General features: G+C 44.5%; 1 protein-coding gene across 1 annotated transcript; it reads right to left on the bottom strand.

Annotated features, from left to right (window-relative positions):
• Positions 1–10,344: 10,344 nt before the first annotated feature.
• LOC119364374 lies at positions 10,345–13,141 on the bottom strand. The gene is made up of 10 exons (XM_037629839.1): positions 12,795–13,141; positions 12,620–12,658; positions 12,115–12,235; positions 11,957–12,018; positions 11,657–11,724; positions 11,430–11,479; positions 11,144–11,213; positions 10,941–11,061; positions 10,741–10,857; positions 10,345–10,606 (listed from the first exon to the last, which is right to left on the bottom strand). The coding sequence occupies exons 1-10, from the start codon at positions 13,038–13,040 to the stop codon at positions 10,511–10,513; spliced, it is 990 nt and encodes a 329-aa protein (XP_037485736.1). The 5' UTR covers positions 13,041–13,141; the 3' UTR covers positions 10,345–10,510.
• Positions 13,142–15,220: the final 2,079 nt, after the last annotated feature.

Below are 15,220 nucleotides of genomic sequence, written 5' to 3'. Positions count from 1 at the left end.
ACTTTTGCAACACAGGCAAGAACTCTTTCTTTGACTGTTCCATTTTGAACTATTTCAAAATCTTGCCAAGGTATGTACTCATTGAAAATCTTATCAAGCGTCTTGATCTATCTCAATAGATCTTGATGCTCAATATGTAAGCAGCTTCACCAAGGTCTTTCTTTGAAAAACTTTTATTCAAGTATCCCTTTATGCTATCCAGAAATTCTATATCATTTCCAATCAGTAATATGTCATCCACATATAATATCAGAAATGCTACAGAGCTCCCACTCACTTTCTTGTAAATACAGGCTTCTCCAAAAGTCTGTATAAAACCAAATGCTTTGATCACACTATCAAAACGTTTATGCCAACTCCGAGAGGCTTGCACTAGTCCATAAATGGATCGCTGGAGCTTGCACACTTTGTTAGCTCCCTTTGGATCGACAAAACCTTCTGGTTGCATCATATACAACTCTTCTTCCAGGAATCCATTCAGGAATGCAGTTTTGACATCCATTTGCCAAATTTCATAATCATAAAATGCGGCAATTGCTAACATGATTCGGACGGACTTAAGCATCGCTACGGGTGAGAAGGTCTCATCGTAGTCAATTCCTTGAACTTGCCGAAAACCTTTTTGCGACAAGTCGAGCTTTGTAGACAGTAACATTACCATCAGCGTCAGTCTTCTTCTTAAAGATCCATTTATTCTCAATCGCTTGCCGATCATCGGGCAAGTCAACCAAAGTCCATACTTTGTTCTCATACATGGATCCCATCTCAGATTTCATGGCTTCTAGCCACTTTGCGGAATCTGGGCTCACCATCGCTTCTTCATAGTTCGTAGGTTCATCATGATCTAGTAGCATGACCTCCAGAACAGGATTACCGTACCACTCTGGTGCGGATCTTACTCTGGTTGATCTACGAAGTTCAGTAGTATCTTGATCTGAAGTTTCATGATCATTATCATTGGCTTCCTCACTAACTGGTGTAGGTGTCACTGAAACAGTTTTCTGTGATGAACTACTTTCCAATAAGGGAGAAGGTATAATTACCTCATCAAGTTCTACTCTCCTCCCACTCACTTCTTTCGAGAGAAACTCCTTCTCTGGAAAGGATCCATTTTAACAACGAATGTCTTGCCTTCGGATCTGTGATAGAAGGTGTACCCAACAATTTCCTTTGGGTATGAAGACGCACTTCTCCGATTTGGGTTTGAGCTTATCAGGATGAAACTTTTCACATAAGCATCGCAGCCCCAAACTTTAAGAAACAACAGCTTAGGTTTACTGCTAAACCATAGTTCATACAGTGTCATCTCAACGGATTTAGATGGTGCCATATTTTAAAACGTGAATGCAGCTGTCTCTAATGCATAACCAAAACGATAGTGGTAAAGAGATATCATAGATCGCACCATATCAAATAAAGTGCGGTTACGACGTTCGGACACACCATAACGATGTGGTGTTCCAGGTGGCGTGAGCTGTGAAACTATTCCACATTGTTTTAATTGAAGACCAAACTTGTAACTCAAATATTTGTCTCCGTGATCAGATCGCAGAAACTTTATTTTCTTGTTACGATGATTTTTCCACTTCACTCTGAAATTCTTTGAACCTTTCAACTATTTCAGACTTATGTTTCATCAAGTAGATATACCCATATCTGCTCAAATCATCTTGTGAAGGTCAGAAAACAACGATGCTTGCCACGAGCATCAGCACTCATTGGATCGCATACATCGGTATGTATTATTTCCAACAAGTCAGTAACTCGTTCCATTGTTCCGAAGAACGGAGTTTTAGTCATCTTGCCCAAAAGGCACGGTTCGCAAGCATCAAATGATTCATAATCAAGTGATTCTGAAAATCCATCTTTATGGAGTTTCTTCATGCGCTTTACACCGATATGACCCAAACGGCAGTGCCACAAATAAGTTGCACTATCATTAACTTTGCATCTTTTGGCATCAATATTATGAATATGTGTATCACTACGATCGAGATCCAATGAACCATTTTCATTGGGTGTGTAACCATATAAGGTTTTATTCATGTAAATAGAACAACAGTTTATTCTCTTACTTAAATGAATAACCGTATTGCAATAAACATGATCAAATCATATTCATGCTCAACGCAAACACCAAATAACATTTATTTAGGTTCAACACTAATCCCGAAAGAATAGGGAGTGTGCGATGATGATCATATCAATCTTGAAACTACTTTCAACATACATCATCACTTCACCCTTAACTAGTTTCTGTTTATTCTGCAACTCCCGTTTCGAGTTAATACTCTTAGCAACTGAACCAGTACCAAATACCGAGGGGTTGCTATAAACACTAGTAAAGCACACATCAAACACCTGTATATCAAATATACCCTTTTTCACTTTGCCATCCTTCTTATCCACCAAATATTTAGGGTAGTTCCGCTTCCAGTGACCATTTCCTTTGCAGTGTAAGCACTCAGTTTCAGGCTTTGGTTCAGCTTTGGGCTTCTTCGTGGGAGTGACAACTTGCTTGTCTTTCCACTTGAAGTTCCCTTCCTTTCCCTTTGCCCTTTTCTTGAAACTAGTGATCTTGTCAACCATCAACACTTGATGCTCTTTCTTGATTTCTACCTTCGTTAATTTCAACATCACGAAGAGCTCGGGAATCATTTTCGTCATCCCTTGCATACTATAGTTCATCACGAAGTTCTACTAACTTGGTGATGGTGACTAGAGAGTTCTGTCAATCACTATCTTATCTGGAAGATTAACTCCCACTTGATTCAAGCGATTGAAGTACCCAGACAATCTGAGCACATGCTCACTAGTTGAGCGATTCTCCTCCATCTTTTAGCTATAGAACTTGTTGGAGACTTCATATCTCTCAACTCGGGTATTTGCTTGAAATATTAACTTCAATTCCTGGAACATCTCATATGGTCCATGACGTTCAAAACGTCTTTGAAGTCCCGATTCTAAGCCGTTTAAGCATGGTGCACTAAACTATCAAGTAGTCATCATATTAAGCTATCCAGACGTTCATAACTTCTGCATCTGCTCCTGCAATAGGTCTGTCACCTAGCGGTGCATTAAGGGCATAATTCTTCTGTGCAGCAATGAGGATTTAACCTCAGATCACGGATCAAATCCGCAACATTGCTACTATCATTTTTCAACACAATTTTCTCTAGGAACATATCAAAATAAACACAGGGAAGCAACAACGCGAGCTATTGATCTACAACATGATTTGCAAAATACTACCAGGACTAAGTTCATGATAAATTTAAGTTCAATTTAATCATATTACTTAAGAACTCCCACTTAGATAGACATCCCTCTAATCCTCTAAGTGATCACGTGATCCAAATCAACTAAACCATAACCGATCATCACGTGAGATGGAGTAGTTTCATCGGTGAACATCATTATGTTGATCATATCTACTATATGATTCACGCTCGACCTTTCGGTCTCCGTGTTCCGAGGCCATATCTGCATATGCTAGGCTCGTCAAGTTTAACCTGAGTATTCTGCGTGTGCAATTGTTTTGCACCCGTTGTATTTGAACGTAGAGCCTATCACACCCGATCATCACGTGGTGTCTCAGCACGAAGAACTTTTGCAACGGTGCATACTCAGGGAGAACACTTCTTGATAATTTAGTGAGAGATCATCTTATAATGCTACCGTCAATCAAAGCAAGATAAGATGCATAAAAAGATAAACATCACATGCAATCAATATAAGTGATATGATATGGCCATCATCATCTTGTGCTTGTGATCTCCATCTCCGAAGCACCGTCATGATCACCATCGTCACCGGCGCGACACCTTGATCTCCATCGTAGTATCGTTGTCGTTTCGCTAATCTTATGCTTCCACGACTATCACTACCGTTTAGTAATAAAGTAAAGCATTACATCGCGATTGCATTGCATACAATAAAGCGACAACCATATGGCTCCTGCCAGTTGCCGATAACTCGGTTACAAAACATGATCATCTCATACAATAAAATTCAGCATCATGCCTTGACCATATCACATCACAACATGCCCTGCAAAAACAAGTTAGACGTCCTCTACTTTGTTGTTGCATGTTTTACGTGGCTGCTACGGGCTTAAGTAAGAACCAATCTCACCTACGCATCAAAACCACAACGATAGTTTTTCAAATAGACTCCGTTTTAACCTTCGCAAGGACCGGGCGTAGCCATACTTGGTTCAACTAAAGTTGGAGAGGCAGTCGCCCGCAAGCCATCTCTGTGCAAAGCACGTCGAGGGAACCGGTCTCGCGTAAGCGTACGCGTAAGGTTGGTCCGGGTCGTCTCGTCCAACAATACCGCTGAACCAAAATATGACATGCTGGTAGGCAGTATGACTTGTATCTTCCACAACTCACTTGTGTTCTATTCGTGCATATAACATCAACATCATTAACCTAGGCTCGGATGCCACTGTTGGGATTCGTAGTAATTTCAAAAAATTTCCTACGCGCACACAGGATCATGTGATGCATAGCAACGAGAGGAGAGTGTTGTCTACGTACCCAACGCAGACCGACTGCGGAAGCGATGACACGACGTAGAGGAAGTAGTCGTACGTCTTCACGATCCAACCGATCAAGTACCGAAACTACGGCACCTCCGAGTTCGAGCACACGTTCAGCTCGATGACGATCCCCGGACTCCGATCCAGCAAAGTGTCGGGGAAGAGTTCCGTCAGCACGACGGCGTGGTGACGATCTTGATGAACTACAGCAGCAGGGCTTCGCCTAAACTCCGCTACAGTATTATCGAGGTATATGGTGGCAGGGGGCACCGCACACGGCTAAGGAATAGATCACGTGGATCAACTTGTGTCAACTTGTGTGTTTAGAGGTGCCCCTGCCTCCGTATATAAAGGAGCCAAGGGGGGAGGGTGCGCCGGCCAAGAGGGAGAGGCGCAGGAGGAGTCCTACTCCTACCGGGAGTAGGACTCCCCCCCCCCCCCCAATCCTATTCCAACTAGGATTCCCAAGGGGGAAAGAGGGAGAAGGGTGGCCGGCCACCTCTCCTAGTCCTAATAGGACTAGGGGAAGGGGGGAGGCGCGCAGCCCTGGTGGGCAGCCCTTTCACCTTTCCACTAAGGCCCATGAAGGCCCATATGGTTCCCGGGGGGTTCCGGTAACCTCCCGGTAACCCGGTAAAATCCCGATTTCACCCGGAACACTTCCGATGTCCAAACATAGGCTTCCAATATATCAATCTTTACGTCTCGACCATTTCGAGACTCCTCGTCATGTCCGTGATCATATCCGGGACTCCGAACAACCTTCGGTACATCAAAATGCATAAACTCATAATATAACTGTCATCGTAACCTTAAGCGTGCGGACCCTACGGGTTCGAGAACAATGTAGACATGACCGAGACATGTCTCTGGTCAATAACCAATAGCGGGACCTGGATGCCCATATTGGTTCCTACATATTCTACGAAGATCTTTATCGGTCAGACCGCATAACAACATACGTTGTTCCCTTTGTCATCGGTATGTTACTTGCCCGAGATTTGATCGTCGGTATCCAATACCTAGTTCAATCTCGTTACTGGCAAGTCTCTTTACTCGTTCCGTAATACATCATCTCACAACTAACATATTAGTTGTAATGCTTGCAAGGCTTATGTGATGTGTATTACCGAGAGGGCCCAGAGATACCTCTCCGACAATCGGAGTGACAAATCCTAATCTGGAAATACGCCAACCCAACATCGACCATTGGAGACACCTGTAGTACTCCTTTATAATCACCCATTTACGTTGTGACGTTTGGTAATACCCAAAGTGTTCCTCCGGCAAACGGGAGTTGCATAATCTCATAGTCATAGGAACATGTATAAGTCATGAAGAAAGCAATAGCAACATACTAAACGATCAGGTGCTAAGCTAATGGAATGGGTCATGTCAATCAGATCATTCTACTAATGATGTGACCTCGTTAATCAAATAACAACTCATTGTTCATGGTTAGGAAACATAACCATCTTTGATTAACGAGCTAGTCAAGTAGAGGCATACTAGTGACACTCTGTTTGTCTATGTATTCTCACATGTATTATGTTTCCGGTTAATACAATTCTAGCATGAATAATAAACATTTATCATGATATAAGGAAATAAATAATAACTTTATTATTGCCTCTAGGGCATATTTCCTTCACCTTGATCCAGCAAGGAGAGAGGGAGATGTTGAGGAAGACTCCATCCAGCAGCAGCACAACGGCGTGGTGGTGATGGAGGAGCGTGGCAATCCTGCAGGGCTTCGCCAAGCACCACGGGAGAGGAGGAGGGAGAGAGGTAGGGCTGCGCCAGGGAGAGGTCAAAACTCATGTGTTGGCAGCCCTCAAGACCTCAACTATATATAGGGGAGAGGGAGGGGGTGCGCCCCCTCTAGGGTTTCCACCCCAAGGGGTGCGGCAGCCCCAATCCCATCTAGGGTGGCGGCCAAGGGGGGGGGAGAGGGGAAACTTGCCCCCCAAGTTAGGTGGGTGCGCCCCCTCCCCCAACCCTAGGCGCCTTGGGCCCTTGTGGGGGGCGCACCAGCCCACCTGGGGCTGGTCCCCTCCCACACTTGGCCCATGCAGCCCTCCGGGGATGGTGGCCCCACTTGGTCGACCCCCGGGACCCTCCCGGTGGTCCCGGTACGTTACCGATAAAACCCGAAACTTTTTCGGTGACCAAAACAGGACTTCCCATATATAAATCTTTACCTCTGGACCATTTCGGAACTCCTCGTGACGTTCGGGATCTCATTCGGGACTCCGAACAATATTCGGTAACCACATACAAACTTCCTTTATAACCCTAGAATCATCGAACCTTAAGTGTGTAGACCCTACGGGTTCGGGAGCCATGCAGACATGACCGAGACGTTCTCCGGTCAATAACTAATAGCGGGATCTGGATACCCATGTTGGCTCCCACATGTTCCACGATGATCTCATCGGATGAACCACGATGTCAAGGACTCAATCAATCCCGTATACAATTCCCTTTGTCTAGTGGTATTGTACTTGCCCAAGATTCGATCGTCGGTATGCCGATACCTTGTTCAATCTCGTTACCGGCAAGTCTCTTTACTCGTTCCGTAACACATCATCCCGTGATCAACCCCTTGGTCACATTGTGCACATTATGATTATGTCCTACCGAGTGGGCCCAGAGATACCTCTCCGTTACACGGAGTGACAAATCCCAGTCTCGATTCGTGCCAACCCGACAGACACTTTCGGAGATACCTGTAGTGCACCTTTATAGCCACCCAGTTACGTTGTGACGTTTGGTACACCCAAAGCATTCCTACGGTATCCGGGAGTTGCACAATCTCATGGTCTAAGGAAATGATACTTCACATTAGAAAAGCTTTAGCATACGAACTACGATCTTTGTGCTAGGCTTAGGATTGGGTCTTGTCCATCACATCATTCTCCTAATGATGTGATCCCGTTATCAACGACATCCAATGTCCATGGTCAGGAAACCGTAACCATCTATTGATCAATGAGCTAGTCAATCAGAGGCTTACTAGGGACATGGTGTTGTCTATGTACCCACACATGTATCTGAGTTTCCTATCAATACAATTATAGCATGAATAAACGATTATCATGAACAAGGAAATATAATAACAATAACTAATTTATTATTGCCTCTAGGGCATATTTCCAACAATCTTTTGGAAGCAGGTCACCTATTTCCTTCACTTTGGTTGTGCAAACAATGAATTTGCTCCCTGGATTACTTCTCCTCAGTTCTTGTCCATAGTCCGACAACTGGCTGTATTGTGCTTTCTCATCACCATGTATGATCTTAAGTGTTGCACTCCTGGCCCTGCCAAGCTTCATTCTCACTGGATTAAGCTTGAACTTCTGCTGAACTTTTCTTCCAAATGTACCCAAGTCCATGCTCTTGTTGTCTCTGAACTCATCCATAAATATCTCAGTCAGGTACTTCACTGTTAAGCACTTGGAATCCCATGTTTTCTGATAGGTGTGCTCTCCATTGTACTCTCTGATGACAATACTTCCTGTTCTATTGTCTCTAGATGCTTTCAACCTCCAAGGGCAATCTGTTTGACAAACACCAATGAATCTCTCTGCCTCATTTCTAGCTTTGATGATTTTCACTTTGTTTTTGACAGTGTATGCAGTGGCTGCTTCCCTTAGCTCTTTCATTTCTCCAAATACTTGCCCAACCCTGAAGATTGGGTTTCTCATGTCCATTTCTGCATTGAATGTTCTGAATTTATATTTCAACTTCTCCAACTCATCTTTTGACAGGTTGAGCTCATCATCATCCAGTGGATCTTCCTCCTCAAATATCTCTTCCTCTTCTTCATTGTTTTCATTCAGTGATTTGTCAACATTCTGAGCAAACAAATCATCATCTCCATCTTCACAATCATAGTCACTCTCATAAAAGTCTGAGTCAGTTTCATTCAACTCTTCTTGTCCATCATTGTTTTCAACTGCATTTTCTGTATTCTTTGCATCTGCATCATGATCTGCCTCTGCATCATGTTCTGCCTCTACATCCTCTCCATTCTCTGCATCATGATCTGCCTCTGCATCCTCTCCTTCCTCTCCATTCTCTGCATCATGATCTGCCTCTGCATCCTCTCCTTCATCTGCATCCTCTCCTTCCTCTCCATCCTCATTTCCATCATTGGGGCATCCTTTTAGTATGATTTCAGGATATAATGTCTAAATCTTGTTCTCCTCATCAACTAACAAATCCAATGTCTTGGCTTCTCTGCTGGACCTCACCATAGCAGCTATAACATCTGGATTGTCAACACATAGCAGGCCATCACCATAGTCTTTCCCTGGCAAAATCCAGTACACCTTGATTTGAGGGTCTGTAGGGTCATAGTCCATCCTTGACAAGCAATACTTGATCATCCCCAGTGACCATGTGTCTGTATGACAGTAGTCGAAAACTTCATGACTGCACCCAATGTAAGAGAACTTCAATTCTCCACCTATGCATTCCCCCAAGAAAATTCCATTGTGCTCAAACTCCACTGAGAAAAACTGGCTAGCTTCTCCATTTGTCACTACAACAATTGACAGATGAAATTTTCAGTGCAACTGAATCTTAGTTTCAGTGATCAAACTCTAACTGAATCTGTACATGATTTTCAAACACAACTATGTACTGAATATCAACTAAAAGACAACCCTTTCATCACAAATCAATGGTAAAAACGCTGACTTTCATTTAAAAAAGCCATGTACTTTTGCATAACAGGGAAAGTCAGGATTTTTACACTGAAATATGAACTAAAATACCACCCTTTCATCACATTTTACAGTGCATCTATAGTTCAGTGCAACAATAGCATATAATCTCTAAATATGTAAACAATAAAATCACATCAAAAGACCCCCCTCAAGGACCCCCCCCCTTTCCCTGTATGCTACCCAAAACCCTAGATCAAATCCCCTCACATTGCCCTTGATTGACCCCCCAATTCCCCAAATCAGCATCAAGAAACCCTAGACAAGCTCATGGAAACTACTTCCCTACGAACCCTGGGGACACACACAACCAACCCTAGTGAGCAGATCGACCCAATTTTCAACCCTACATCGGCATGATCGGCCTGAAAAACCCTAGTGCGCCGGGTGCAGGAACAGGGGAAGCAGAGGAACAGGGGAAGCGCGAATAAGCAGGTCCTTACCGTATTCAGGAGGGAACTCGCGGGGTTCCCTACGCCACGGCTCCATGGCGCCTTGTGTCGCCGCCGATGAGGCCGACGGCGGCGTCGCCTCGCAGGAGGAGTGGGCAGAGAGGAGGAACAAGGGACGTGGGCGAAAGAAGAAGGGAAAGGTTTTGGAAGGGGTTTGCATCGGGGCCGACGACCAGGTGCTTTTCTATCGAGGGATGGACTTGTCTGCGAAATTGCTAAAGCGCGAGGGTTTCTTTGTAAAAACGCGATCCGGGCCCGACAAAGCCTACATGGCGTGCCACATGTGCAGTTCGAGGTGGTTTTGTATGATTTTGTTACAACAGACAAGTTGGTGCAGTTTGGGATGGTTTTGTATGATTTTGTTACAGCAGACAAGTTGGAGGGGCAGTTTTATGGGGTTTTATAGTTTCTGTACGAAACTGTTCCCACCCCTACAAGTTTATGTATCAATAGTGGTATTAACTCTTTCTTTTATTGTAGCGTATGTAAAGAAGACAACCGAAAGATGCGGACAATGGCAATGGCATGATACGTCGCCGTTGGACCGATGCAGTGCCGCCTCTCTCATGTGCCGCTCCTCTTGTTCGGTTGCGCAACCCAAAGGCTGCTCCGCTTTGGCTCACTGGGCGTGCGTGCGCAACCGCCGTGCATACCATATATGTTGAGAATTCTACTGTACTAGAACCCAGTGATATTTCAGAGCCAATCTCAAATATACACGCTTGCTCTCTTTCTACCGGACAAAACAGCCTGTCGGAGAGGTGTCTAAAGATTTGAGAGACAAGCTAGCCGCCCACAGAGTACTGCTGAAACAAGTAGGACAGTATCGTCTTGTGATCGCCCGATCGGAACCCGGTGTTTGGATCCATCAGATACGGTACCTGAAACACGAAGCATCAAGCGCGTTATCACATCGTGCGTGCTAGGAGTATTTTCTTGCAGATCAGCTTCTTTCTATGCCTGCAGATTCTCTTATAGGTTATACCATTGCACTTCAGCATCTCCCTGACTTTACCTGCTTAGAATTTGCTACGCTTAGCAGCGAACTCATCTTCGACGACCCCTGTCCCACGTTCCGGAGAATGTAAGGGAGCTCCAATTCACACAGAGCCTCACGCACGATCCTTGCGTACTGCATGAATCACCACCCATGCCTGAGAAGAAAATATGGCTGACTCCTACAGAAAAGTGCATCGAGGAGAGAAGGGTTCCTACGGTGTTATTCTCAAATGAGAAGAGTTCCAGCTTCTCTGCAGGTACCGCACCAGCTTTGCTCCACATTGTCATCCCTCTTCCAGCTCGAAGAAGAGTAGGCACCCATCCTGTGAAAATTGTACTGCAAAAAGCTTGATTGTATCATAGGATGACTGGAACGGACAAGTGAAGGAAAAGATATTCAAACAAGCAAAGTTGGATACCTCTCAAGGAGGCCAAAAGAAGGGCTCTTTCCTTGTCCATACTGTTTGAACAGGTACTTCACAATATCTCCTGCACATTCAGGGCACATATCAGTATCTGTCTATGTTTTAGCTTAGCAGCTAGTTTTACTAAACTATACAAACAGGAAGGAAGCCACCTTAAACATAATAATGAAAGCTATTGTTTTGTATGCCAACAAATAAAGAGTTTCAAAAGAGTCCTTCCATGGTACTACCCACTGTCACCACCACCCAAAGGAAGGACTAGCCAACAATTGGATCTTACCACTTTCATACATTGTGACGCCAGTACTTGCATCAACAAGAAGTGGAAACCTGTATAAAAAAGTAGGAACAAAAATTCAGTACAATGACCGTAAGGGGTCCATGAGAAGAAATGGTGCCATAGTAATGCCAAAAATGTTAACCATGAATGCAGTATTTATGAAGTTTCCAATCAGCATTTGTGTTCAACTGAAGCTATAAGTAAATGCGGAATTGATGAAGACATACTGCTCCTTCCCTCCAATTTTCCTGACCACATCTCTATGCCTCAGTGACCCTTTTGGGCAAGGATAAACCTGCACTTTTTTAGTATTTGGGGGCAAAGTTATCAAGTAGCAAAAATACCAAATTACAATATCATGTTAATAGTCCAAAGGAAAGGCAATTTAATCCTTGACATATATTGCCACGCAACTATAATGCAATTCCCATAAAGGAGAACAGTGATTTTCCTAAACACTGATTTATAATCACACAATATGGTTGTAGGAACGAATGAAGAGGCACTATAAAGAGATGGTTGAACACCTCCGCAGAAAGATCAAGCTCAGTCATGGCCTCCCTGACTCTCCTACAGAAGGGACATGCTTCTATCGGAAAGGTAACAAAAGATGTGATCAGTACATTCTGAAATTACTAGTTTGACATGCCACAAGGCAGAACCAACAGAAAGAAAGAACAATTACCAAACTCATACAGTTGAAGAGTCGGAGCACTCGTTGGTGTACTAACGCTTTCTGTGCTACTAGCTGCAACATTTGATCCCCACGGCAGTCTAGCTAAACTTGAAAGGGAAGATGTGGCCACCTGGCAAACAATAAATTAACAGCAGATGGTCACTGAGAGGCAGGTGGACAAAAATCAGTGCCGAAAGGCCTGAGTACACATCAAGAGAAACTTTTGCACCAATTACAGTATTAGAATAGAAGTTTCCTTTTGCTCCCACAGGGTATTCGTATGGTAACAATTTCACCTGTTGCTACCATTTCAGTAAACTCTAGGTTATAATCCAAGTCGTCTGTTTTTCGGTGCTTTTTGTTTTGTTTTGTTTTTCCTTGTGATGCTCTCATGTAATGAGTTCCCGTGCTGGTCATTTTTCTTCCCTTCTGAGTACTTATTAGTGTCGATCTAGGATTTTGCGAATACAGTACCATTCAATCCGAATGTGCCAAAAAGTTATACGAAGATTACCTCCACGATGTCATTCCGCTCTTGAGAAGGATCCCCGCCCTGCATTTCAGTTCACAAAAACAAACACATTTTTAGCAAACACCCAAGTTCAGTGGGAAGAACCTGAAGCAGTTAGTTTGATTTATATGTAAAGGAGTATAAAGAAAACTAACTGCGGCAGGCAGCAGCTAGTTACCCCGAAGAACTTGAGAAGCGGGCACAAAAACGACAGGACGCTGCTGCTGGCGGGGGCGGAGGTGGTTTCAGTATTCTCGCCCGGTTCCGCGGTCGGAGGCCGCGCTCGTGTGAGGGTGAGCGCATTAGACGAGCGGCGGGGTAGGCGAGGTCCAGCTCGGGCTCGGGCAGGAGAGCGCTCCGGAGGTGAGGCCCGAGATGCAGGGCGGGGGTGGGGATGGCGGGTGGGGTGCGCGAGGGGAAGCATGCTGCGGCCTGCGGGCGCGAGCCGGGGGGAGAGGCGAGAGGCGACTCGGGAGCTTGGCGGGCGTCACCGGCGAGTGGTCGTCATCGCGGCACGGGGGCTGGCGACTGAAGCTCCGGTTAGGATGACTCCGTCGCGATTCACGGACCTGCACACGGGGTGGCCAGAGCTAGCCGCCGGTCGGCCGATCTGAGCTCCGGATCGGTCACCTGCCTAACACCATTGGATGCGAGTGAGTACGACCATTGGATTATTCCCTTCGCTTCATCTCATCTCCGACAGTCAACGCACAAGGAAAAATCTTTTTCCCCTCCGGTAGGCGAGGCATCAGCATAGCAGGCTCATGCGCCTGTACCCCGCTTTGCCGCCCCTCGGTTGTCGTTGTCACCCTCGCACCCGATTGCCATGCTACGCAGGTGGTGTAGGTCGCAACACCCCGTCGTTGTAGTCGTAGCACCGGCGCCCCCTTCACCCCGTGCTCATCGCAGCCACCATTGCCGGTCCCAGCACTAGGGTTTGTCAGTTGCAACATCGAACGACACTCTACCCCGAGCTTATAGCAATTAGTTCCAGCATCGGGGATCACTGGCCGCAACACCATGTCGACGTAGTCACCACACCGGCCATCTCTCCGCCCCGAGCTTGTAGCAGCCTACATCGATGGTTCTAGCATCGAGGGTCACTAGTTCCAGCATCTAGGGTCGCCGGCCGCAGCACCATGTCGCCGCACCAATCGTCCCTCCACCCTGAGCTTGTAGCAGCAAACATCACCAGTTCCAGCATCGGGGGTCACTAGTTCTAGCATCTGGGATCGTAGGTCGTAGCACCCTATCACTGCACCGGTCGTGTCTCCACCTCGAGCTTGTAGCATCCAACATCGTCGGTTCTGGCACCGGGGGTCACCGGTTCCGACATCTAGGACCGTTGGTCATAGCACCATGTCGCTGCATCGGCCGCTCCCTCGCCCCGAGCTTGTAGCAGCCAACATAGTTGGTTGCAAGTACCTTCTTGCAGGAGGATTTAGGAACAAATGACCAGTCATATTCCTCCCTAAGGTGTTTGCTCAAACTTGGCAAGGGGATACTGGTCATATTATGTGTATGGTGTCTTCTGTTATTTACTTTAGATATCAGTACAGAATATTTTAACGTCATCTACTTAGTTTACACATCATATACGCGAATGTCATCTACTTACCATGTCATCATGTTTACTTATACAACATATATGTTAATTATGTCCCGTCATCCTATTAGTTAGACATCATATATGTGAATCGTTGGAAATATGCCCTAGAGGCAATAATAAATGTTATTATTTATTTCCAAGTTTACGATTAATGTTTATTTTCTGTGATGTAATTGAATGGTTCTCGGGTCTACATTTAAATGAAATTTGGCACAGAGATCATGCATTCGATATTTGTGCGAGAAAAAAATGTCGCGATTGGGAGGTTGTAATTCTTAGGTATGGAAATCCGCACCAATGATCCACACCAATACTTCTTCCATTGCACACTTGTTGGTAAAGATCAATCTATTCTCATATGCATCTTCATATGATCTTAGGAGTTTGATTTTTAGGACGATTTTTTTATTTCTACTACATTTTCCCTACATGAATTATGTCATGTCATCCTGTTAATTATATATCATATATGTGAATTATATTATGTCATCATGTTTGTTTAGACATCATATACATGAATTATGGCATGCCATCCCTTTTTCCCACTACCTATTACATTTGTCTAGCATACAAAATTTGTGCATTCAATTACTGTTCTTGTGTATCAGACATTTAAATTAGAGGGAGTGATGTCACAAAATCTGAAGGAGTAAAAACAAGGTATTCAAAAAAAAACGGTGTTACCTGTCAAAGCAAATAGTGAAGGAAATATGCCCTAGAGGCAATAATAAGTTGTTATTTTATAGTTCCTTGTTCATGCTAAAGGTTTATTATTCATGCTAGAATTGTATTGATCAGAAACTTAAATACATGCGTGAATACATAAACAAATACTGTGTCCCTAGTAAGCCTCTACTAGACTAGCTCGTTGATCAAAGATGGTTAAGGTTTCCTAACCATAGACATGTGTTGTCATTTGATAACGGGATCACATCACTAGGAGAATGATGTGATGGACAAGACCCATCCGTTAGCTTAGCATATTGATCATTCAG

Source organism: Triticum dicoccoides, chromosome 2B (genome assembly GCF_002162155.2).
Source record: "Triticum dicoccoides isolate Atlit2015 ecotype Zavitan chromosome 2B, WEW_v2.0, whole genome shotgun sequence".
In the NCBI taxonomy this organism is placed as follows: domain Eukaryota; kingdom Viridiplantae; phylum Streptophyta; class Magnoliopsida; order Poales; family Poaceae; genus Triticum; species Triticum dicoccoides.
Note: the sequence above shows the minus strand (reverse complement) of the source record. Positions and strands in the feature narration are given on the sequence as shown.

Coding starts and splice junctions, on each gene's coding strand:
- LOC119364374 (XM_037629839.1), bottom strand. CDS start 13,040: ATGCTTCCCCTCGCGCACCCCACCCGCCATCCCCACCCCCGCCCTGCA. Junction 12,019..12,114: donor TCTTCAACTGTATGAGTTTG/GTAATTGTTCTT, acceptor CCTTTCCGATAG/AAGCATGTCCCTTCTGTAGG. Junction 10,858..10,940: donor TCTCATTTGAGAATAACACC/GTAGGAACCCTT, acceptor TGATTCATGCAG/TACGCAAGGATCGTGCGTGA.